Source organism: Ovis aries, chromosome 13, assembly GCF_016772045.2.
Source record: "Ovis aries strain OAR_USU_Benz2616 breed Rambouillet chromosome 13, ARS-UI_Ramb_v3.0, whole genome shotgun sequence".
Lineage (NCBI taxonomy): Eukaryota > Metazoa > Chordata > Mammalia > Artiodactyla > Bovidae > Ovis > Ovis aries.
The window spans coordinates 60,514,285-60,539,976 of record NC_056066.1 but is presented as its reverse complement, the minus strand read 5'-3'; the positions used below and the strand labels follow the sequence as shown (position 1 = coordinate 60,539,976).

Below are 25,692 nucleotides of genomic sequence, written 5' to 3'. Positions count from 1 at the left end.
CAAATATAGATTTAAGAAAAAGGTCTGTTGGTTTCTACAGAAATATGAAGTAAATTATTCTACAGTCTATAGACAATAAGGCAAAAAAAATGTAAGATAACATATAGACAGCTAAAATTTGGGCTACAAAATAGATAAAGAACATTCTTTGGAAGAGAAAACCAAAGCCTAAAGAGGTCAGTTGACTTTCTGAAGGCCACACAGCTGGTAAGCCATGGAGTCAGGAGTAGGACTTTAGTCTACCTGACTCTAAATCCACAGCTCTTGACAACAGAGAGTATTGTCTCACCAAATACATAAATCTTCAGGATTTATGTTTTTATTTATTTACTTTATTAAATTTCTGTTTTGGAATTGCTATAGATTGACAGGAAGTTGCAAAGACAGTAAAGAAATCCTGTATTTCTGCAGACACTTTCTTGGGCAGGATATTTTAAGGGTTTAGAGGTTATTTACCACATGCTTGTCATAGACTGGTTCCAAATAGGAAAAGGAGTATGCCAAGGCTATATATTGTCACCCTGCCTATTTAACTCGTATGCAGAGTACATCATGAGAAACACTGGGCTGGAAGAAACACAAGCTGGAATCAAGATTGCCAGAAGAAATATCAATAACCTCAGATATGCAGATGACACCACCCTTATGGCAGAAAGTGAAGAGGAACTAAAAAGCCTCTTGAAAAGAGGAGAAAGAGGTGAAAGAGGAGAGTGAAAAAGTTGGCTTAAAGCTCAACATTCAGAAAACTAAGATCATGGCATCTGGTCCCATCACTTCATGGGAAATAGATGGGGAAACAGTGGAAACAGTGTCAGACTTTATTTTTGGGGGCTTCAAAATCACTGCAGATGGTGATTGCAGCCATGAAATTAAAAGACACTTACTTCTTGGAAGGAAAGTCATGACCAATCTAGATAGCATATTCAAAAGCAGAGACATTACTTTGCCAACAAAGGTCCGTCTACTCGACTCTACGATTTTCCCAGTGGTCATGCATGGATGTGAGGGTTGGACTGTGAAGAAAGCTGAGTGCCGAAGAAATGATGCTTTTGAACTGTGGTGTTGGAGAAGACTCTTGAGAATCCCTTGGACTGCAAGGAAATCCAACCAGTCCATTCTAAAGGAGATCAGTCCTGGGTGTTCATTGGAAGGACTGATGCTAAAGCTTAAACTCCAGTACTTTGGCCACCTCATGCGAAGAGTTGACTCATTGGGAAAGACCCTGATGCTGGGAGGGATTGGGGGCAGGAGAAGAAGGGGATGACAAAGGATGAGATGGCTGAATGGCATCACCGACTGGATGGACATGAGTTTGAGTAAACTCCAGGAGTTGGTGATGGACAGAGAGGCCTGGCATGCTGCGATTCATGGGATCGCGAAGAGTCAGACACAACTGAGCGACTGAACTGAACTGTCATAGATCAATCCTGATGACTTTTACAATGGGTAGATTTGGGCAACAAGTCATAGAAACAGAGAGTGCTGCGAAGTCGCTTCAGTCGTGTCCAACTCTGTGTGACTCCATAGACGGCAGCCCACCAGGCTCCCCCATCCCTGGGATTCTCAGGGCAAGAACGCTGGAGTGGGTTGCCATTTCCTTCTCCAATGCATGAAAGTGAAAAGTGAAAGTGAAGTCGCTCAGTCGTGTCCAACTCTTCTCAACCCCATGGACTGCAGCCTACCAGGCTCCTCCATCCATGGGATTTTCCAGGCAAGAGTACTGGAGTGGGGTGCCATTGCCTTCTCCGAGAAACAAAGAGTAGACAGTGGTTACTCACAGAAACAGAGCAGAGAGTGATTACCAGGGTCTGTGTGGAGAAGGAAATGAAGAAATGTTGGCCAGTGGCACAAAATTTTATTTTTGCAAGATGAATAAGTACAGAAGCTCTATTGTACAACAGTGTTTCTATAGTTAACAGCATTGTATGTTATACTTCAAACTGGAGAAATCCAGTTTCTCCAAATGTAGCATTTTGAATAATTATCATACAATATCAAAACAAGGAAACTGACATGGCTACAATATACATGTATATTTCAACCTCATTTTATCACGTGTGTTGATTAGTGCAAGCAATCAGTATACAAAACTATTCAATCAACACGGAAATATTTCAATATTTCAATACAAGAAATATTCCTTGTACTGCCCCTTTATAGTAACATTCCACACCCTACTTCCTTAGCATTTCTAACCCCTGGCAATAAACAATTTGTTCTCCATCTTTCTAATTTTGTTGCTTTTGAGAATGTTCTGTAAGTGGAATCATACAGTATATGACTTTTGAGGTCACTGCTTATAGCAATAGTTTGTACTTTTTATCACTGGATAGTATTCCATCTTATGGGTATACTACATTAACATATTATAGAACATTTTGGTTGTTTCTAGATTTTGGTTATTACAAATTCTTACCAGCAAGGTGTGAGGGAGTCAGTCTCCCTCAAATGCATGTGGTACTGTCATAGTTTTTAATTCTAGCTGATCCAGCAGATATGTAGTACTACCTCATGCTGATCTGAAATTGCATTTTCCTAATTGCTAGTGATGTCAAACATCTTTTTGTGTACTTATTTGCCCTCCACAAATCATCTTTGGTGAGATGTTTTTTCCTTTCTCTATTTTCTAAATGCTATAAACTCTGTATAGGAGGTTTTGTTGGATACTTATTTGCAAATAATATCTTTCAGTCTGTAGTTTTTCTCCTAATCCTTTTCTTTTTTTTTATTCATTGCCTCCTATAGTTAATTTTTTCCTTTTTGTGGTGATAACAAGATCTCTTTCTCACAAATTTGAAGTATATGATACAATGCTGTTAACGATAGAAACACTATTGTATAATAGATCTTCAGCACTTACTCATCTTGCATAACTGGAATTTTGTGCCACTGGCCAACATTTCCTCATTTTCTCCCTCACACAGACCCTGGTAACCACTCTCTACTCTCTGTTCCTATGACTTGCAGTTGCCCAAATCTACCCATTGTAAAAGTCATCAGAATTGGTCCATGACAAGCATGTGGTTAATAACCTCTGAACCCTTAAAATATCCTGCCTGAGAAAGTGGTTTTTGCTTAACTGAGACTTGAGCCTTGCCAGATATCTTATGCTGACCATATGATACATGATGAATACCTGGTTTCTATGCTTTTAGGCTAAGGTGTATCAGAACTCTAAAAGCAGAGCTTGAAGATTATGAAGCTAATTTCATTCATGTGAGTGCTCTATGCTTACATGATTGATTTCCAATAAAAACCTGGACACCAAGGTCCCAGTGAGCTTCCTTGGCTGGCAGCACTGTGCACTTGTTATCACACACTATGGCTGAGAGAATTAAGTTGCATCCATATGACTGTACTATGCATCTCATATCTGGTGTTTTCTAGACTCATTTATCTTTTTCTTTTGCTAATTTCAGTCTTTATTCTTCAAATGTAATAAATTGTGCACATGAGCTTACCCAGGTCTTTCTAGTAAATCATCAAACCTGACGGGTCATGGGGATCATCCAAAACAGCTAGACATATGTAACAATGGAATAGAATTAAGAGTCCAGAAATGAATCTTAATTCTTCTGTCAATTGACTTTTTATGAGGGTTTCAAGACAATTCAATGAAGAAACAGTCATCTTTTTAACAAATAGAATTGAGAAAATTGGAAGAACACATGCAAAAGACAAAATTTAGACTCCTATGGTAGATCATGCAAAATTAAATTAAAATGGATCAAAGAGATAAGTGTCAGAGTTAAAACTAAAATCTCTTAAGATGAAAACACAAGAGTAAACCTTCATGATCTTGAATCAAGAGATAAATTTTTAGATATGACACCGAAACCAAAAGCGACAAAAAAGAAAGTTCATCAAAATTTAAAACTTATACTTTAAAAGATACCATCAATAAAGTGAAAAAGGTACTTAGAGAATGGAGGATATACGTAAATGTAAAATGTCTAACACATCAAATCATATATCTAACAAGCATAACTCAAGAGATGGAGTATTTCAAACTGGAGCTGGAACCTATGCAAAAATGAAGCAAATGCAAATACTATCTTTCTAACATTTTATAAGAAGTTAGCAGCAATTTGGAGGTCAATTCTCATTTAGAGAATTGATGGACTATTAAGCTACAGGGGACCCTGAGCAGCAATGACAAAAAGAAAGCAAAAGCTAGCATGCTGTATGATAGTGAAAGTCTATAATAAAGAAAAAGGAATATATAGGAATTTTAGAAAGACATAATAATCAGAGTGGTGGAACAACCACCATCAGTCTCCACCAGGTAATTTTTTAAAATTTTGAGCATGTGTTTTTTCTAACACAATTTTAAATTGAGACAAAATATTTCATTGTAAACTTATACAGTAAGATGCTGTGAATACTGGTGTGCTATAAAAATTGACATGTAAAAATTGCAATAAAATATGAATGCATAGAATTTGTTATTGACAATCCATTTAATGAATATGCAAAGAATCACTTACTTAACAATCATTAGGTTGGTACAAAGTAATTTCAGTTTTGCATTGTTGAACTTTGCCAACTGATATTGGAGTACCTTTTTAAATAAATGTGGTTATCTTTTACATCATCTTAATGCACATTCCTTGCTTTATGCTTTTGCTAATGAATTATTACTAGACGCTTATTTTATATTCATTTTAGACTATGGAAATGAGTTTAGACAAAAAACAAATTCTAGAAATTTTCTTATTCAAGTTCAAAATGGGTCATAAAACAGTGGAGACCACTTGCAACATCAACAATGCATTTGGTCCAGGAATTTCTAATGAACACATAGTGCAGTGGTGATTCAAGAAGTGTTGCAAAGGAGACAAGAGTCTTGATGAGGGGTGTAGTGGCCAGTCATTGGAAGTTGACAACGACTGATTGAGAGCAATTGAGAGCATCATCAAAGCTGATCCTCTTACAATTACACAAGAAGTTTCCCAAGAACTCAACGTTGGTCATTTTTACAGTTGTTTGGCATTTGAAGCAAATTGGAAAGTTGAAATAACTCAGTAAGTGGGTGCCTCATGAGATAACCGCAAATCAAGAAGACTGTTATTTTAAAGGGTCATCTTCTCTTATTCTAAGCAACAACAATGAACCATTTCTTGATCAGATTGTGAGGTGTGATGAAAAGTGGATTTTATACAATTAGCTCTGTGGTCGGACCAAGGAAAAGCTCCAAAGCACTTCCCAAAGCCAAGCTTGCACCAAGAAAGGGTCATGGGCACTGTCTGGTGGTCTGCTGCCAGTCTGATCCACTACAGCTTTCTAAATCCCAGGGAAACCATTACATCTGAGCAGTATTGGCAAATTGATGAGCTGAACAGAAAACTGCAACGCCTGCAGCCAGCATTGGTGAACTGGAGGGCCCAATGTTTCTCTGCCATAATGCCCAACAGCATGTCACATGACCAATGCTTCAAAAGTTGAATGAACTAGGTTGAATGAGGTTTTGCCTCATCAACCATATTCATCTGACCTATCGCCAACCAACTACCACTTCTTCAAGCATCTCAACAACTTTTTGCAGGGAAAATGCTACCACAACCAGCAGGATGCAGAAAATGCTTTCCAAGAGTTCGTTGAATCCAGAAGCATGGATTTTTATGCTACAGGAATAAACAAACTTATTTCTCATTGTCAAAATTGTGTTGATTGTAATGGTTCCTATTTTGATGAATAAAGATGTGTTTGAGACTAGTTATAATGATTTAAAATTCATTGTCTGAAACCACTGTTACATTTACAGTAACAGAAATATTAGAAATATTTCATCACTAATAGAAATATTACATCATTTTCTTCTTTAAACTTTAATTCTAATAGCTTATTTTTATTCTACCATACCCTAAAATTATACCTTAATGTAATAAATTTTTATTTTTAAAAGTCTATATTGATAATTCAATCATATTTCTCTGCAATAAAGCATAATTTTTATTGTGAAATCTGTGTAAATATAAAGTTATAAATATTTACCATTTCAAGATTGAACCATTCTTTTAATACTTAGAACAAAACTGATTAGAACCACATGAATGTATTATAAAATGTGAAAAACAATTATTGACGAAGAAAAATTTTTGTTTTACTTAAAGGCATCCTCTTAGTAAATAGATAGTGCTTTCTTTATATTAGTTTATATACACATAGATGAATATTACTTTTACTAATGAGATAAAGGTCAGTAAAAACAGTCTTCCCAGTTTTTATTTTTAAAAATGGAATTACCAAGAGACTTTATTCAATCAAAAGTAAATATGAAGGTTGAAAGATTAGGTGTCAAATATATAAATGATAGATACACACAAAGAGAGAGAAATGCAGTTTGTTTCAGTTTAGTTCAGTTCAGTTGCTCAGTCATGTCCATCTCTTTGTGACCCCATGAACAGCAGCGCGCCAGGCCTCTCTGTCCATCACCAACTCCTGGAGTCCACCCAAACCCATATCCATTGAATCGGTGATGCCATCCAACCATCTTATCCTCTGTCATCCCCTTCTCCTCCTGCCCTCAATCTTTCCCAGCATCAGGGTCTTTTCCAATGAGTCAGCTCTTCGCAAAAGGTGGTCAAAGTATTGGAGTTTCAGCTTCAACATCAGTCCTTCCAATGAGCACTCAGGACTGATCTCCTTTAGAATGGACTGGTTGGATCTCCTTGCAGTCCAAGGGACTCTCAAGAGTCTTCTCCAACACCACAGTTCAAAAGCATCAATTCTTCAGCACTCAGCTTTCTTTATAGTCCAACTCTCACCAAAAATCCCATCATAAGCTATCACTAAAGTTTATCTACAAAGATCTATCAAACACCAGCTGATTTGCTTTGCTGTCCTTGCTTTGGGAAACAAGAATTGAAAGTCACTTGAATTTCCAAAGGATTTGTTGTCCAAAGTCTATGATTACTTACTTTCTGAACACCAGCACCAATCTTTCAATTATCCACATTTGATACCTGCAGGTTTTTCCACTCTGAATAATCCATGATTGTCAGAAAAAAAGAGGAGAGGGGTAAGTTTTCATTCAAGAGTGAGAGAAGAGAAATTTAGAAAGTGGAGATAGAAAAGAAGAACATGTTAAAACGGTTTGAGTATCACAACACATTTAAAAAACAAGGGTCAAAAAATGAGTTCCCTTAAATTATCAACATGCATATGTTGGAAAAAACATTGTATCCAGTATCCCAGCTTCACATTTACTACTTTGTATTGTCTGACCTTCTCATATTTGTTGAGATGACATGAACAGCAAGTGCTCAAGTTTTTACTGAGCATCCACCATGCACAAGGAACTGGTCTAACCAACTTGGGACACAGTCAGGAACCAGAGCACGGTATAAGGACTCTGTGTACATTAGAGTGGTGATGACAGGCTATATGTACATAACTAATGAAATAATGCAGAAGGACAGCAAAGAAATCTACAAAATATTTCAAAGAGTTCAGGGATAGGAAGAAGATGATGCAAAGTAGAGGGAGGAGTGGATTATTTCTAAGGAGATGACATTTACGGGAAAGGCATAGAAGAAGAATACTCTAGGCTGAGGCAGAGTGGTGGTCTCAGGATGTCTTCGTCGTGAAAGAATGCCTCTGTGAAGTTGGCATGTGACCTGTGTGATGAGGTGTAGCCATACAAAAGAAATGGAGAAGAGCAACTTGGGCCAAGGTACACTAGAAAGAAGGTGATCAAGTTGCCCAGGCTTGCTAAAGACTTTCTTGGTCTCGGTCTCTAACTCCCATGTTCTGGGAAGACCCTCAGTCCCAGGCAAAGTAGGGTATTTGTCAGCCTAACAGGAGGCCCAAGAGCTATTGGAATATGAGGTCTACTTAAGGGTCAGTGGCCTGAGGCCAAATATCTCTTCTATAGCTGGGATCCCTGGCAACTTGACCCAGACAAAATAAAAAGAATTAGAGAGTAAACCTTCTTGATTCTGAGATATGTAGGCATCTGAGACTGTGGCTCTCAATAACACCCCAATCATAGCTCAGCACAGGAATAATCAACTTGGAGTGAATAGCTGCTTCTTTGTGATATCGAGGATAAAGTTGCAGAACCACCCGTTGCTGTACAAACAGAGGCAGATGAAGCATAGGCACCCTACACATGATCAGTATTCATGGACGAAATGGACATCTGGACAGGCACACAATGAGACAACCACAGTTGGAGGGTTTGAGTAGACATTTGAGTGGAAAGAGCGTTGGAAAGATAAGTAGAATTTGTGATGTAGTTCTTAATAGGATGTGCTCTCAAGGCAAGTCCGACTTGCACCTCTGTCTAGTTAAATAAGTGTTTGTGGTGGAGGCAGTAGTTTCTAACTATAACTGGATTTATTTCTGGTTGAAGCATTAAACAAAATTCGACCTCATGGTACAAACAGGGGTTTAAAGTCAACACTTACCAAAAATGTCGGTAGGGACAGGGAAGGGAGAACTTGTTTGGAAATTTTGATGTGACTGCATAGGTTCTTCACATATGATAGCGGGGTTTCAGGCATTAATAAAATCAAATTTTCTGTCTCAACTATCAAGGCAGCTCAAAACTGTGACTTTTTTAAAAAAATTTTTATTTTTACTTTATTTTACTTAACAATACTGTATTGGCTTTGCCATACATTGACATGAATCCACCACGGGTGTACATGCATTCCCAAACATGAATATTTGTTTTATTTATTTATTGTGGAAAAATACTCAGACACACAAATATCACTTGAAATCAAATATTAGCACGTATACACTAGTATATCAGAGGAAAACAGGAAAAGAATTTAAGCCCAATATGAAGGATCCCTATATCTTCTATACACTTATCTTTATATATTTCTAATTATAAGGTAACTCTCTTCATTCTTGCCTTGGCAGTTGCAATAAGTCCATCTCTACGGCATCCAATCCCCGATAGAACTGTCCCCCGTAAAATAACATCAGTAGAATTGGCTCCCTGCATATTAGTCCCAATACTTATATAGATCTGCTGTCTCAGGCTCGTCAGAAAACGTTGTATCCTCAACGCTGTCAGGAGTAGGTGTCAAAATCTAGGAAGAATCTCTCTGGGAAGCAGTGGCCCCAGTTACTCTGCTTTCTTGAGTCACAGATGCTTTAACTGTTACCTCATCAGTAAACCCAGGATCGGGGGAAAAAGGAAAATCATCACGAGTAACATATTCACCATCAAGATTTTTGAAGAAGTTAGGATGGATTGGCCATTGAGTGTATGGATCATAACTTCTTAGGGGAATGCAGCATGATTGCTTGTTCATACAAAGTAATTTGTACCTTTCAAGAAGTAAACATCGTTTTCTGCAGTATCCTATATCATTCTTCCAGCATCTTTCAACAAACCAGCCAGCTGCAGGGGAAAAACCAAGCAGTCAAATTTTAAATTCTAGCAAAAGATTACAAACAGCAATTCCAAAATTTGACAACCACTATTATTGCCATCTAATATAATATGATAAAAATACTACAAGCCATTCGGAGAGACAAAGAAGAAAACTAAAACTTTATAGTAAAAACTGTGACATGTGCCATTAAGGAAATTGCTGTGGGTGGGAAGAGGGACAGAGTGAAGGAGGGAGAGGAGGCAGGAGAGAGTCTGGAGAAGGAAAGAAGAGGAGGGGAAAGAAAATAAGACAGAGGACACATGTAAAGCTGATATTTAAGCCACAGAAGGCAAGAGATGAAAGAAGACAACAGGATACACAAGAGGCAAAGAGTATTTTAGAATACATGCTAAGTCAATTCAGTCATGTTCTACTCTTTGCGACCCTAGGTTCCTCTGTCCATGGGATTTTCCAGGCAAGAATAACAGAATAGGTTGCCATTCCCTTCTCCAAAAGGACCAGCAAATGCTCAGCCCCAGTATTAAGAAACAGCATAGTGTCTTTAAGGTACTGAAAATCTGAAATACAACGTGCAAGGAGCAGAGGAAATGAAAGGAACTTGAAGTAGCAATGCCATCACCTAGTCCCTATAGGCCATTTTGAATCATTTTCATTTATTTCAAACCGTCATATGTTCTAATTTACTTTAAATTTTAGACTGTTAGCTAGGATAATACATAGAAATTAGTTAAGAGAAAAGGAAGAATAGAATTTGGGAAACATGTTCAGACAGATAAAACTTGATGGCAGCTGAAACTGAGGCTGTGAGAACTGCAAAATGAAGAGGACAGATTTCAGACACTGGTAAATGGAATAAAAAGGTAAATGGAAGATGGAGAAATCCAAGTACATTACTACGTTTTTAAGTAGATATAGGGGAGATTCATGATGCTTGCCATTCATTGAATAGTAAATTGAGGAAAGAATATGAATTGGAGGGAGGAGAAAAAGGTGGTTACAAGTATTTGTTTTGGGACATTTAATACAATATGGGCTTTCTCTGCTGGCTCAGTGGTAAAGAATCTGCCTACCAATGCAGGAGACATGAGTTTGATCCCTGGGTTGGGAAGATTCTCTGGAGAAGGAAATGGCAACCCACTTCAGTATTCTTGCCTGGCAAATCCCATAGACAGAGGAGCCTGGTGGGCTACAGTCCGTAGGTTTGCAAACAAGCTGGACAAACAGTGACTATACAATAACAACAACACAATATAGCTCAGAAGTACAAAGGGCAGTGGGATATAATGGTAGCAACTCAGTAGAAAAATTTATACTTCAGTTGTAAATTTTGGAATCATTGCTTATGGCCAGTATGTAAAGCTATAGTTATAGATTAAATGTAGTGCATGTTGGAATAATATGACATAAAAGTGGACCATGATTAAATTCTGATTAGTGTCAATACTGAAAGCTCAGATAAGAGGAAAGTGTTCAGAAGGCACAGCCAGATAAACTGGAGCAAAACAGGAGAATGAGGCCCTTGAGAATTAGATTAGCTTACCTAGAACAAGACCTTGGGAGAAATTGTGAGTGATGTATAATAATTAATTAAGAGGCATTCAGCACAATTCCCCCCATCCCATTCCTAAAATCAGTTTGAAAATGGGGAAGTTAAGGAATTAAAACAGCAAAAAAAAAAAAAAAAGAAAGAAAGGTGAGTTATACAATTAATTACCACTGTGGTTGACTAGAGCTTAATCCTACATGGAACTCTGGCAACAAATTTTTGGCTAGGGCAAAACTATCATTCTTGAGGGTCAGAGGAGCTGGAATATTTCTTCCCACCATTCTGCCAGCCAGTAGTTAATAGATGATCCCAGAGTGAGCTGAAAATCCCATGACATTTCTGGAATGCCCACTATAGGGCTGATTTGCAAGCAATCAACCATGCTTTGAGATACTGCTGGTGAAATCAGGCTGGTGTGCATGAAAATGGCAATGCCACAGGGACACAAGAAAAGCTGTATCAAATTTGACTAGATTTTGCAACTGAGGAAAATGTTTCCTAAAAGAACACATGGACATTTGTAGGCAAATACTGCTGTGAGGTTGAACAAGATAAGTCAGATGTCTCTATTGTATTTAACACAATGAGCGTCACTGGCAATCTTCAGAGTGGTAGTGAAATGAAGCAGGACACTATGATCCTTGCCCCCACTACCCATGTCCTCTGCCTGCCTTTTGTCTGTGGAAAACCTTAGTCAAAGAATAAGTTTAATCAGAGAAGTGAGAAACAAAGGAAAATAGCCAAAGGAGACTAAATAATAATAATGTAATCATTAAGCATAGTCAGGGACCTTTAGTTCTTTTTCAAGGGCTAAAAGATAATATTCTGAGCCATATCCTGTGAGTTGTCTTATATATGATAAAACACCAGGTGGAGAAGTTAATTACATGATGACCAGAGCTGCCACAATTCCTAGAACTGGTCTCAAAGAAATGGGAAAAAACGGACCCTGGAACTGAAGATTAACTGTATCTAAAACAAATATGATGATGCCGGCCAGACCACTGAGGACCAATTTGAAGATGACTGTTAGAGATGACAGTGTTGTTTCTGCATGTAGCCATCGCCCACTTCTGTCTATAAAAGTTTGTGCCCAGTTCATGCCCACCTTGCTTGTGCGGGGTGGGGGTGGGGGGTCGTCAGCCTTTGGATAGATGTCTGTTACCCTCCCCTCCAGTTGCTGGCATCTGAAATGAAGCAAGCTTTCCTTTCCACCAACCTGGCTTTTGAGCAGCGAGCAGCTGGACACCACACACACACTTTCAGTAACAGCAGGAAACGGAGAAACAGAAGTAAAGTGAAAGAACAGAGAAATAGGTAAGTACTTGGAGGTCAATCTAAAGTCAAGAGAGGGTTTTTCAGGTTTGTTTTGAAGATTGGGAAATAACAGAACACATCCATAAATATTAAGAAAAAAAGAAGTAGAAAGAGGGGAGATTAAAGTAGAAGAGAGAAATGAGGGGAAAAGGAAGGGTATAGTCCTTGATTAGGTGACCAAGATCAAAACCACATATAATACTTGACTGATTTGGAGAAGGCACACTGCCTCAGCTATGTCAAGCGGAAAAGAGAAGATGGGTGCAAAGCCATACTGAACATTAACTTTAAAAACACGCAACACATAAAAGTTGAGTTATGTTTTATGTGGAAGAAAGTTTCAGAACTTAAGCCCAGGAAACAGCATCTCAAGTAACCCCAAGGGAACTGCTCCAGGAAGGCAAGGCAGGCAGGCTGGTTTTACAGAAGTTTTCCAACAAAGGGAAGGTAGTCAGAACATCAAAAGATTATTGCATATTAAAGGAAAACCAGATATCTCAAGTTAAGGAAGTTGTTTTCCTATGCATGGGAAGAGTCATAAGTCTGGACTCACTGAAATCATTCCTTTGATATCCACTTCACCTATCTGGAGCCAATTCTTCTGGGTTTTTACATTTCAAGTTTCCCCAGTGCTCACCATGGGGAGTGACTGCAGCCTAATGACTGCTAAATGGCAGATATTCTTCCTGAGTTCCATCAGGGCTCACCATCCATGGTGGCTGCAATTGCTGATGATTGTGGCATCCTTTGCTTACTGATATGGCAGGAAATTTTCCAATTCTCACTGGTATGAGTGTTGGCAATGGTAAAAATAAAAGTGCTATTTGAATTTTTAAAATCTTGAGATGTGGGATAAAGTCCTAAGATGGGGTAGGAGGGAGACACAGACAGGAGTGGAGCATAAAAACTGAAGAGAAAGAATGTCAGTGCAAAATAGTTAAGAAAGAACGATCAGCTCAGACAAGCAATACAGTAGGCTTTCTAAGAAGCATTAAAATTCATTGGAGGGTGAGGATATGCAGGCAGATTCTTTACTAGCTGAGCCACTAGGGAAACCCAAGAATACTGGAATGGGTAGCCTATCCCTTCTCCAGGGGATCTTCCTGACCAAGGAATCCAATGGCGGTCTCCTGCATTGCAGGCAGATTCTTTACCAACTGAGCTATTAGGGAAGCCAAAGTGAAACTAGTCTGTTCCATTTATCAAGCAACTACATGATCATCTTTCTCAGCAAACTGCCCAAGAAACACCAATGTCGGTGTATTCTAGGAAACAACTAGTGCAAAAGTTGTATGTTGGGGGAAGACAATGATGTATGAGGAAGGTCAAGTAATTCTCAAAACAACCTTTTTTGGATTTTATTTGATAAAGTAAGAAAAGTACCATTTGTGGGTTGAGAGAGAAAGAGAGCACAATGAAACTTTGGCTCCTATTTCCTCCACCAGGATATCACTTCTCCAGTGATTTGTCATTTTTTGTTAATTATTTTACTGGCTCCAATTCTTTTCCCTTGGTAAAATTTCCTGTAGATTTCAAAGGTAACCATTCTACCTTTTTCATGCTGGACAAAGTCTAACACTGCTTCCACATTCCTCACTTCTATAAAGATTACTTCGCCATGTGTCTTTTCCTCCAGAGTGTCCATCCTTGAAACCTGTGTCCCCTCAGCATTTCTCTTCCATTCCCAAACTTGTTAAATCATCTTGTTCTGTCCATTCTTCTTCACTCTTGCCTCTCACTTCATTCCTCACTACTGCTTTTCAACTATTCCCTCCAGAGTTGGAATTTGTGCACAGCCCCTCATTCAAGAGAAGTTTGAGCCCTAACTATGGTACAGGTTCTATTCTAGACATTTGGGATGTATTTGTGCACCAAGCAGACAAAAATGCAAGGCAGACTTTCTAGCAAGGGAATCAGACAATAAAGAAACAAAGTACCCTCTATGTGAGATGATGATAAGTGGTTTTCAGAAATAAGAAAGAATAGATTGAAGTGGAACCTATTTGGTGTGTCATAGGGGTAGATGACAGTTTCTTCAATAGCAGTTGGCATAGGTCTTGACAGACTGTGACAAAAACAATAACTTTAAGATGGTGAAGGGATTAGCCATGCCAGTATGTGGGGCAAGCCCATTATAAGCAGAGGAAATAAACAGAACTCTGTGAGTTGAGCAAGCCTGGCATGTTAGAGGAAAGGTCTTGAGGTCAATGTAACTAGAGTAGTGGGAGATGAGGTGAGAGAAGTCATAAGCATCAGACCATGGAGGATCTGGTGGGCCACTGTAAGGACTCTGGTTACACCTTGTTCTGAGAGACGAGGGGGTCACTGCAGAGATCTGAGCAGAAGAGGCACAGAGTCCGACTTCTAATGTGAGCAGTTCACACACTATGTTTTCTTGACTGAAGACTGCAGGAGGCAATAGCAGAAGGACGGAGACCTGTGAGGAATCCACGGCAGTAATAGATGAGAGAAGACAGTGACTTGAATCAGAGTGGTAACACTGGAGGTGATAAGATGGGTTGATTCCAGGCATAATTTGCAGGTAGATGTAATAGATTTCCTGATAGATATGGATTTCACAGCTTAGAATATCAAAGATAATTCCAAGAATATGGCTTAAGCAATACAATGATGATGACAGGGAATAATCTTATAACTTGGTAAACATTATATATATATATATATATGTATATAATTACAGCAGTTATTTATTTCAAAGTTTCTCAGCCTGGAATTATTATGTCATTAGCATTTGTGAACTTTATCGCCACTATTTCAAAATCATTCATCTAAAATATGAATAACAATGACACTAATACAGGCACAATAAGCCATCTTGTCCAAACATTGAACCATGTGTGAATTATCTTGTAAGAAAAAAAACAGATACAGAATCAGATAGCATTAACTTAAATATAGCTATTAAAAGTAGTCCACTGATGGACAGTTTGGCTTGGTAAAAAGTTTCTTTACAAACCCTCAGATGCAGTCTCACTGTAAAACACAAAATATACTCAAAATTTTAAATAGGTTGCAAAATAGAACCTATAAGTAGAAAATCTACAAATCATCAGGAAAAACTACCATCCTCAACATAAAAGAGAGAAACAAGCAGAACCACATGCTTTGTACAAAAATCAAAATACTTAATAAATATATGCATATATTTGAAGTTTGATTTGAAGTTGACTTCTTCATAGTCAAATAATGGAAAATATTATAAACATAAATATTTTCTTTTATCTAAAAGTTTGCAATGTTCAGAAATTGACAGTGCACTAAGTAGACAGGAATAAGTTGTATTTCTAGGAATATTTATTATGTTGAATGGTTCATGTCTATAAATGGTTATAGAGAATATACTTGTATATAAAACATAAACATACTTAGTAAAAATAAAAAGGGCATAAATGTCAAATTATGAAAGTGGATTTTAAAAAGACACAGAGCACCCATTATATGAAATTCTATGCAGTAATAAAAAATTCAGTTTTTAGAGAATATTTAATATATGAGAAAATAGTCATAATGTAATAGAAAATTTAAAGGGATGATACACATTTTCCCCACATGGTATCCAGGAATCTCAGAGAGAGCAATAAGGCAAAACCATATTGCTCCTTCTTTATTATTTCAAAACTTTCCAAAATTTCAGCCAGTAGTTCATAATCAGAATTGAGCGTAGATGATAATTCTTTACCTCACTGTCTCCATGTGAATCAAGATGCCAGGAGGCAGCATGAGGAACTCTGCCCATGGCAAAGGTCATGAGGAAGGAGGCTTCGGCATACGCAAAGGTGGGATCGAGCCTCAGGAAACCCCTGTTCCCAAGCATCTACCCCCAAAACCAGAGTCTGCACACTTTACTGTTTTATGCTCTCACCTACACCTCTGACTTTATGGGGGCTCTCCCCCATCACCTCTCTCGGAGAAGGAGTTAACCTACAGCTCCAGTTAATAAAAATTCCTGGGCGTGACAAGAGTGTTTCAACTTACGAACTCCTCTGAAGATTATCTAGCCTGCCTGTACAGGTTCGTCTGGCCACATGTGATTGTTTACAACCTCCCAACCGTGAGAGGCACGAGATGCTGTAAACTTTCTAAATACAGATTCTTTTGAGAAGTTAGAAAATTATTATATAGTATAGTGGGTTGATTAGAAATTATATTGGTGAAGGGTTTTTCATTTGTTGAGTCAATATTTGCTGCTAAATCCCCTGCCCTTATACATGTTAATAAATATATAACTAGCATATAGGAGAAATAAGTATTAACCTTTAAGATTAATCATGTTAACCTTAGGTTAAATAAATTCCTTCGTTAGTTGTAACCCACTACACCCTCACCTTATAGGAATGCAACTTTATCTAGTACCTTCAGAGTGTGGCACCTGGTTTAAGAAAAAACACCCCTGGAAAATAAGTTTTTGGTTGACTGACCGTTATCAGAAAGAAAAGATCATAAAATGTCAGCAGGCCTCATGGCCAGAAGATGATGTAAAACCCCTAAGACCTTTTTGTATACATTTATATGAAGCACCTGATTTTGATAAAGGTCAGGACTGCTGACCCCCGTGTGACTTTAAAATTTCCATTTGTCTCTATGTGTAACAAAAGGTATATAAGCAAACCTAAAAATAAAGAAATCGGATCAGTTTCTGGAAAGACTGACTCCCCCGTGTCATTCTTTCTTGTTCTCCGTTTTTCTGGCTGAATTCCCATCTGGAGTGCTCACCAAGCCTGCTAATTTTGCCCTGGCTTTTTAAGATCCAGGCAAGAGGGAGCCCAAGGCAGGGCACCCTCCGATATTCAAGTGGGCACCGGTGGCCTAGGTAGGTGGTGCAAGCTTCTTGTCTCGAAGCTTTATTGGTATCCCATGTAAACCAAGTTATTCAACCTCTTTTTCTCCACTAATTTTCCTACTACGCTATTTCTTTCTAATCTCCCTCTATATCTTTAATTAAGCAATTAATTCCTAGGACTCTGACTCCATCCCCGCTTCGAGTTACCCTGGATCCACCAGGGCTGGACCCCAGCAATAGACTCATAGGCACATTTATGTCCATTTCAAGGAAGTGAATACTTTTCTAAATGAGATATAACATCTCCAAATTTTTAGCCCATTTTCTTAGTGCATAAAGAACTTTTAAAAATTACTAAGAAAGAATTCAGAAATACAATGGAATGAATGTCCAAACATATTTGCAAGTAAAGTGTGATGAATTTAAACAAAAATGAGAGAGCAGTTTCACTCATTGAAATATAATATACGAAAGAATGTGATAAAAATGGTGTGATCAGTGTTTGGGGAGCTGACATTCTCACACACGAGTGATAAGAGTGAGGAGGACTGTAACCTACTTGGTCAGTTGTTTGACAGTCTTCTCAGTGAGTGTGTGTGTGTGTGTGTGTGTGTGTGCATGTGTGTGTTGCTGTAAGTGGCAAGACATGCATCTGCTTACTAATTTTCCTTGCCAAATTGTTCTAATAATTAAAGACTGGTTTTCAGCTGTTGTATAACAAAGGGAGCTCAGGTCTTTGCGCTATGATGGGTGAGATGGAGGGTGTGAGAGAAGCTCAGAAGAAAGGACATATATGTATATCTATAGCTGATTCACATTGTTGTATAGCAGAAAATAACACAACACTGTAAAGTGATTATACTCCAACTACAAAAATAGGAATATTCTATCCGATTATTATTATTCTATCATTTCAAAAAAGTATGCATTGGATGAAGGAAAACATAAATAAAAGATGGCAGAAAATTTTTAAAAAAGAAAGGAAGTTTACAACCCCAGCCATATATTCTGTGTATAAAATAAAAATAATGAACTAGGTTAATGCACTGATAAGAAGTCTCTGAGATATAGCGCTAATACATTGAAGAAGAATCTATATGATTAATTTATATGGTGTTTTTAAAAATATGAGATATATAAATATTTGGATCTGCTAGGAAACACAACTAATTTGTTAGATTACTTCACTGATTGACTCAGTGATTCTGAAAGAGAAGACTGAAGAGCTATTAACCTAGGGTAGGAAAGACCTCTTTCTTAACCCAATATAAGCCTATTGATTGCTTGAAACTTTTTAATCAATTGAAAATATTATTTTTAATACTTCCAGTCAAAGTAGATATGTTTCCAAAGTAGCACTATTAAATGAAGTTGCTCAGTTGTGTCTGACTCTTTGCGACCCCACGCCTACCACACTCCTCCGTCCATGGGATTTTCCAGGCAAGAATACTGGAGTGGGTTGCCATTTCCTTCTCCAGAGCATCTTCCTGACCCCGGGATCAAACCCGGGTCTCCCACATTGTAGGCAGACACTTTAACGTCTGAGCCACCAAGGAAGTCCTAGCACTATTAAAAAGAAAGAGTAAGCTCATTCATTACTGATCAGTTAGCAGAAGGTCCCTATTGATCACTCATCTTTTTACTGTCTTAACTTATCCCCACTTCTAATTTAAATTCGTGTTATCTTTCTCATGACAGCTCTGCCAACTACAAACAGTGTGATGAAGTTGTCCACCTTGCCTCAGAACATAAACAAACGAGGGCCTCCCTTGAAAACCCTTTCACGACAAAAAAGAATTTCTAGATGGTGGTAAGAGTTGAAATAACAGAACACAACTATAAAAATAGGTGCAGCAATGAAATTTTTAAAACAGAAGCAAAGTGAAGTTGAGTTAACAATGGTTAGTTATAGAGAAAGAAATTGAGGGCTACTCAGAAGACTGAGGAAACTCCTGCCTTTGGAGAAATGATTCAGAAGTCACCCCAGATGAATAGTTGCCTGAGTCATGCTGTGCAGGGCCACCCAGGACAGGTCATAATGAAGACTTCTGACAAAACATGGTCCAGTGAAAAAGGAAATAGCAACCCATTCCAGTATTCTCGTCTGGAGAACCCCATGGACAGTATGAAGAGCCATTGATTGGAAAAGATTCTGATGCTGGGAAAGGTTGAAAGCAAAAGGAGAACGGGGCAGCAGAGGTTGAAATGGTTAGACAGCGTTACCGACTCAGTGGACGTGAACTTGAGCAAACTCTGGGAGACAGTGCAGGACAGGGGAGCTTGGCAGCCTGGCGTGCTACAGTCCATGGGGGTCACAAAACGTCAAACACAACTTAATGATGGAACAACCATAGCAGATTCTTAGAGAGTAGGACATCGAGTTATCATGAAAGCACTTCCACTGCTCTTTTTTGGCCCAAAGCTCTTTCTATGGACTCTCTTTCTCCCTCAAGACACCTGGGAACTCAGGGTCAACAACTCAGGTTAGTTGCATCTTCTCTCCACTATAGGGTTCCATTACCTTTGGTCACCAGGGTTAGTAACCCACAGAGCATGAAGGTCAGCATCAGGAGATTCATGGCTGCTGGGAGAGAGGAAGGCCTGTGTCCCAAGGAGTGCAGAACACTTTGCACAGCTAGGATTCCGAGTGGTCACCTTTACGGGCCTATCATGGGTGATGAACCAGAGAGGGGGAGAAGGCCATGCCACTCAGAACACAAGATGATTAACTTGCACCGTTGAGTATGCATGACGAAGTAATGCTTTGTTCTAGAAGCTGTAAGAGGAAACTGAGGCCTTATGACATGAATCATAATCCTGGGGATGTGGAAGTTCTGATGGGGAAAAATAATTCCCCCCAAAGTCCCCCTTAACCCTGGATGGGGCCTATTACTTCTCTTCTCTCTGTATGCAATACTGAGTATATACCCAAGATAGCAGAATGCTATATCAAGATCCAACTTGTTTCTAACCAACATCTTATGACAGCTCATGACATCCAGTAGATTATCGTCCTTTCCACCCAAGTGATCTCTCCCACCCTATTGTATTAAATTTTAAGTTGTGAAGTTTAGTTTGAATGGATTTTTTAAACTATGGATATCCAATTTTTGCAGTAACTATTTGTTGAAGTACTATTCTTGCTCCTGGAGTAGGAAATGGCAACACAATCCCATATTCCATGGATAAAGGAGCCTGGCAGGTTGCGGTCCATGGGGTCACAGAGAGTCCAACATGACTGAGCAACTGAACACATCCTTCCTCCATTGAATTGCTTTGGCAGATTTGTCAAAATTTAGTCGGCTGTAGTTGGTACTCTACTCCATTCCATGGATTATGTACTTCTTCCTCTGCCAATACAACACATTCTTGACTACTGTTGCTGTATAATATGTCTTGAGATAGTATAGTGATTCTTCCTGTTTTATTCTGCTTTCTAAAAACTTATAGCTACCCAGTTTCTCTGCCTTTCAATAACAATTTTAGAAGAGTCTTGTGTATATCTACAAAAGATCTTCCTGGGATTATGATAACAACTGAGTTAAAGCTGTGTTTTAACTTGGAGAGAAATGACTTGTCTACTATATTGAGTCTTCCAATCAAAGGACATGGGTGCCCAGGCCACTTCAGTTAAGTCTTCTTAATATATCTTTCATCGGCACCTTGTTTTAAGTATAAGCCTTAAATTTTTTTCAGTGTACACCTATGTGTTGTAATTTACAAGTGATTTTTATGATTTTATACCCTTGCTTTCAGTGTCCACACACCCTGCTTGTTAGTATGTGTGTGGACACATGCTAAGTTGCTTCAGTCATGTCCAACTCTTTGTGACCCTATGGACTCATAGCCTGCCATACTCCTCTGTCCATGGGATTCTCCAGGTAAAAGTACTGGAATGGATTGCCAAGCCCTCCTCCACAGGATCTTTCTGACCCAGGGACCCAACCTGTGTCTCTTATTTGTCCTGCATGGGCATTTGGATTCTTTTCTGCTGAACTACCTTGAAGCCCACTAGAAGATAGGGTATAGCAATACAATTCATTTTTTACATGTTGGTCTTATATCCCGGTCCTTGCTTAAATCATATATTTTTTCTGGTAAGATTTTTGCAAACTCATTCATCTTTTCTCTGTAGGCTATCCTATCAACTGCAAATGGGACAGTTTTCTTCCTTACTTTCCAGTCTACATGACTTCTATTTCCTCCTCTAGTCTTATTGTGCTGGGTAGAAAGTTCAGAATATGCTATATAAGAGTAATGAGAGTGAATACCCTCACATTTTTGTGATCTTTGAGGCATTCATTCTTTTACCATCAAGCACGAAGCTAGTTGTACTTTGTAGATGCTTTTTTATGAAGTTGAGAACGTTTTCTCCAACTCTAAGTTTTCTGAAAGTCTTTGTCATAAATGCATATAGTACTTCTTCAAGTGCTATTTATGCATCTCTTGAAATGGTCATGATTTTTCTCTTTTATCATGTTGATTTGATGGGTGATAGTAATGATTTTCAAATACTTAACCACCTTTCCTCCTGCAGCAAATCCAGCTTGGTCATGATTTTAATTCTTTTCATATATTGTTGAATTCAATCCCCAGTGACTCAGTGGTAAAGAATCTACCTGCAATCCAGAAGCCGCAGGATACTTGGGTTCAATCCCTGGATAGAGAAGATCCTCTGAAGAAGGGAATGGCAACCGATTCCAATATTCTTGACTGGAGAATCCCATGGGCAATGGAGCCTGGCAGGCTATAGTCCTTGGGGTGCAAAGAGTCGGACACAACTGAAGCAACTTAGCACGTGTGTGTATATGTGGCTGTTTGCATAGGTGATAATGGATATACTACTATATTTATTCTTTTAACAGATATTTATGGAGCACCTACTCTCTTCCTGTACTGGATGGTAGAGTACTAAGGAAAAAAAGAAATAGTTTAGGGTCTTGTGAAGTTAAAACATAAGTATATTAAAATCTAAAACTACAACCTCAAGAAATGCACCCCAGATAGACTTCCATATCTAATTTGTATTTTGGGAATTTTGTGTGTTTGTTTTTCAAGTTGAAATTTGAAGATTTCACCCTTCTGATAGTTAGCAGGTAATTTTTCTCCAGTTATTGCAGCTTCAAGTCAAGATACGCTGATATAATTGATTGCTTCTCATGTCTATCTGGAGACATAAGGAGAATGAAAAATAAGGAGGAAAACTACATGCCTATACCATTGAGAAAGGACTATATTCCTCAATTTCTAATTCAGTTCTTTCGGTGTCTAACACATGACCTGCTGGTTAGAAAATACAATAAGCTATATTGTGAAACAAATCATGCAAAAAAGATATCATACAAATTAGGGTTTTCGTCTTCTCATATGACATAAAGGCAAGGGAGGCTGTAAGAGCTTCACAATGACATTGGGCACCTGGCAATGTATCTCCTCTTTTCACAATTCCTAGTATAAGCTCTTGCTCCATAGTTACAAGATGGCTGCCTTGCCACCAGGCCTATGATCATGTTTCATGGACAAGGAAGTGACACAGCAGAAGTTAATGGGTACACGTACCTTGAATCTTTGGCACCTCCCTTTTAAAATATCTTATCAGATACGCCACCAAAAATATTCTGCTTAATCTCACTGACCATCATAACATCCTATTCCACCACTGTATGTTAGCAAAATTTGGAAAAGTTGTTTATGTGGACATATGGCTGCACCTGAACTATGATTCAGACATGATATGATGTAATAAGAAGCAAATAAATACAAATGTCCAGAGAACACTCACTCCTCAGCAGATTTCAGGCAGTACACTCAGTTCTCCAAGAAAGGTGGGACACCCTGCAGGGCCAACGTAATGATCCCTTTCTTTGAACATCAAGATCTAATTAAGCTGATAGCTTGCAGGCTTGTGTATTATCACAGAGCTCAGGGGAAGAACTGTGTGTTCCAGTCACGATCCACAGATGGAGCAGCTAGAGATGGGCCAAATAGAAGAACTCTGCTGACAAGTGACAAGTGTCACTAATGTTGACTGAATCAGTGGACAAAATACAAAACAAAGATGGAGAGAAATTTAAAGATATATGTAGAAAACTGAGGTCTCCAATTGAAGGTAACCATTAAGAGTGTAGTAGGAAAAAGCAAAACAAAAGTAAATAAATAAAATTGAAGAGACTATCTTTCCAACATTGTTTAGTCTTCCCTCTTGTTATAGGTTAGTTGATCATAAGTGCATGGGTTTGGAAAAACTGGACAGCTGGATGTAAATATGAAACTAGATCATTCTCTAACACCATACACAAAGGTAAGCTCAAAATGGATTAGAGATCTAAACGTGAGACTGAACACTATAAAACTCCTAGAGGAAAATATAGGCAGAACACTCTCTGACATAAATTACAGCAATACCTTTTTTGATCCATCTCCCAGAAGTGTGGAAATAAAAACAAAAATAAACAACTGGAACCTACTTAAATGCAAAAGCTTTTGCAGCAGAGCAAACAATAAACAAAAAGCCCGCAGATTGGGAGAAAATATTTGGAAATGATGTGACCAACAAGGGATTAGTCTCCAAAATTTACAAACAGCTCATGATGCTTAACAGTATCAAAGCAAACAATACAATAAAAAAAAATGGGTAGAAAATTTAAATAGACATTCTCCCAAGAAGACATACAGACGGCCAAAAGGTGCATGAAAAGATGTGCAACATGGCTAATTATTAGAGAAATGCAAAACTACAATGAGATATCACCTCACACTACTCAAAATGGCTATCATCAAAAAAAAAAAAAAGCTCTTTTTTAATATATGCTAGAGCGGGTGTGGAGAGAAGGGGACTCTCCTACACTATTGTTGGGAATGCAAATTGGTTCAGCCACAGTGGAGAACAGTATAGAGGTTCAAAAAAAAAAAAAAAACAAACTGAAAGTAGAGCTACAATATGACCCTGCAATCCCACTCCTGGGCATATACCCAGAGAAAAACATGGTCCAAAAGGATACATGCAGCCCACTGCAGCACTGTTTACAATAGCCAAGACATGGAAGCAGCCTAAATGTTCACTGACAGAGGAATAAAGATGTGGTACATATATATAATGAAATATTACTCAGCCATTACAAAGGATGAAATAATGCCATTTGCAGCAACCTGGATGGACCTAGAGATTGTCATGCTGAGTGGAGTAAGTTAGACAGAAAAGGAGAAACATATGACATCCCTAACATGAAGAATCTAAAAAAGAAATGATACCAAATGAACTTATTTATGAAACTGAAACAGACTCACAGACTCAGAGAATGAACTTATGATTAGCAGCAGGGGAAGAATGGGGGGAAGAGATATGGAATTTGGGATTGACATGTACACACTGCTATATTTTAAATGGATAACCAATAAGGTCCTACTGTATCGCACAGGGAATACTGCTCAGTGTTATACGGCAGTCTGGATGAGAGGGGAGTTTGAGGGAGAATGGATACATGTATATATAGGGCTGAGTCCATTTGCTATCCACCTGAAACTACACCTGACTCTTGAGAGTCCCTTGGACTGCAAGGAGATCCAACCAGTCCATCCTAAGGGAGATCAGTCCTGAATATTCACTGGAAGGACTGATGCTGAAGCTGAAACTCAAATACTTTGGCCACCTGATGTGAAGAGCTGACTCATTTGAAAAGACCCTCATGCTGGGAAAGATTGACGGTGAGAGGAGAAGGGGATGACAGAGGAGGAGATATTTGGATGGCATCACCGACTCAATGGACATGAGTTTGAGTAAAGAGTTGGAGTTGGGATGGACAGGGAGGCCTGGTGTGCTGGAGTCCATGGGGTCTTTGGATTTATTGTAGTAACTAATTAAAAAAGTATATAGCTCCCTTGCTAAGACTAGCAAGTGGGATACTCTCCACCCCTTTCTGATGTCTGGGTCAGAAGATTTCTCTGTCCCTTTTCACTGTAATAAAACTTCTGCCACACAAGAGCCCTGAGTGGTCAAGCCTGGTCTCTGGTCCCAAAGCTAAATCTTCAGAGATCATGAATCTGAATCCAACGTCATTCACCATAAATTATCAATCTGATGCCTAAAAATCATACCATCAAATATAGTGTTCAATGTGCATAGAGGAAGTATTTAAAGCAATAGTATTTTAAAGGCAGAGGGATAATAGAGACCTAAATAGAAGTGACGTTTTTACAGTTCACATGATGTGGCAAAATGTCTGTGCCAGTAGGTGATGGTAAGTTTCATATGTATCTTCAAATACCTAAAGCAAACACTAAGACAGCTATACAAAGTGAAATACTAAAAGCACTGTAAAATAAATCAAGATCTTTAAAAAGCTCAATTAACTAGCAAATAAGCAAGAAAAGAAAAACAGGAAAATAAAAAATAAAAGGAAGAAAGAAAATGAATAATAACTATGGTGACCCAAGGACAAAAGAGCAGATAAAACCAAAGATGGTCTTGGAATACAGGAATGGAGAAACCAGACCCTTATCGTCCTTTCCTCCCCCATGTTGTAACTATTAACGGATTTCAGGTCCTCCTGAGCAATATAACTTGTCTCCCCTCCTATCCCATAGGGAGAAGGTATTTATGCCCTACTCTCCCCCAACCCAGTTTACATGCCTCATCCAATCAGCAAATGACCCGCAAGACCCTGATCCCACTC

The 25,692-nt window shown here is 38.5% G+C and overlaps 1 protein-coding gene across 5 annotated transcripts in view; it reads right to left on the bottom strand.

Annotated features, from left to right (window-relative positions):
- Positions 1–8,553: 8,553 nt before the first annotated feature.
- C13H20orf96 (chromosome 13 C20orf96 homolog) overlaps positions 8,554–25,692 on the bottom strand; it is a 142,456-nt gene continuing 125,317 nt past the window's right edge. For 4 of the 5 annotated variants that reach the window (XM_060397008.1, XM_060397009.1, XM_060397011.1 and 1 more), the window contains one exon: positions 8,554–9,361. In XM_060397008.1, coding sequence (XP_060252991.1) covers positions 9,048–9,361 — 314 coding nt within the window. In that variant the 3' untranslated portion in view covers positions 8,554–9,047. The remainder of the gene's footprint in view (positions 9,362–25,692) is intronic. The other variant, XR_006055671.2, reaches the window with a different exon arrangement.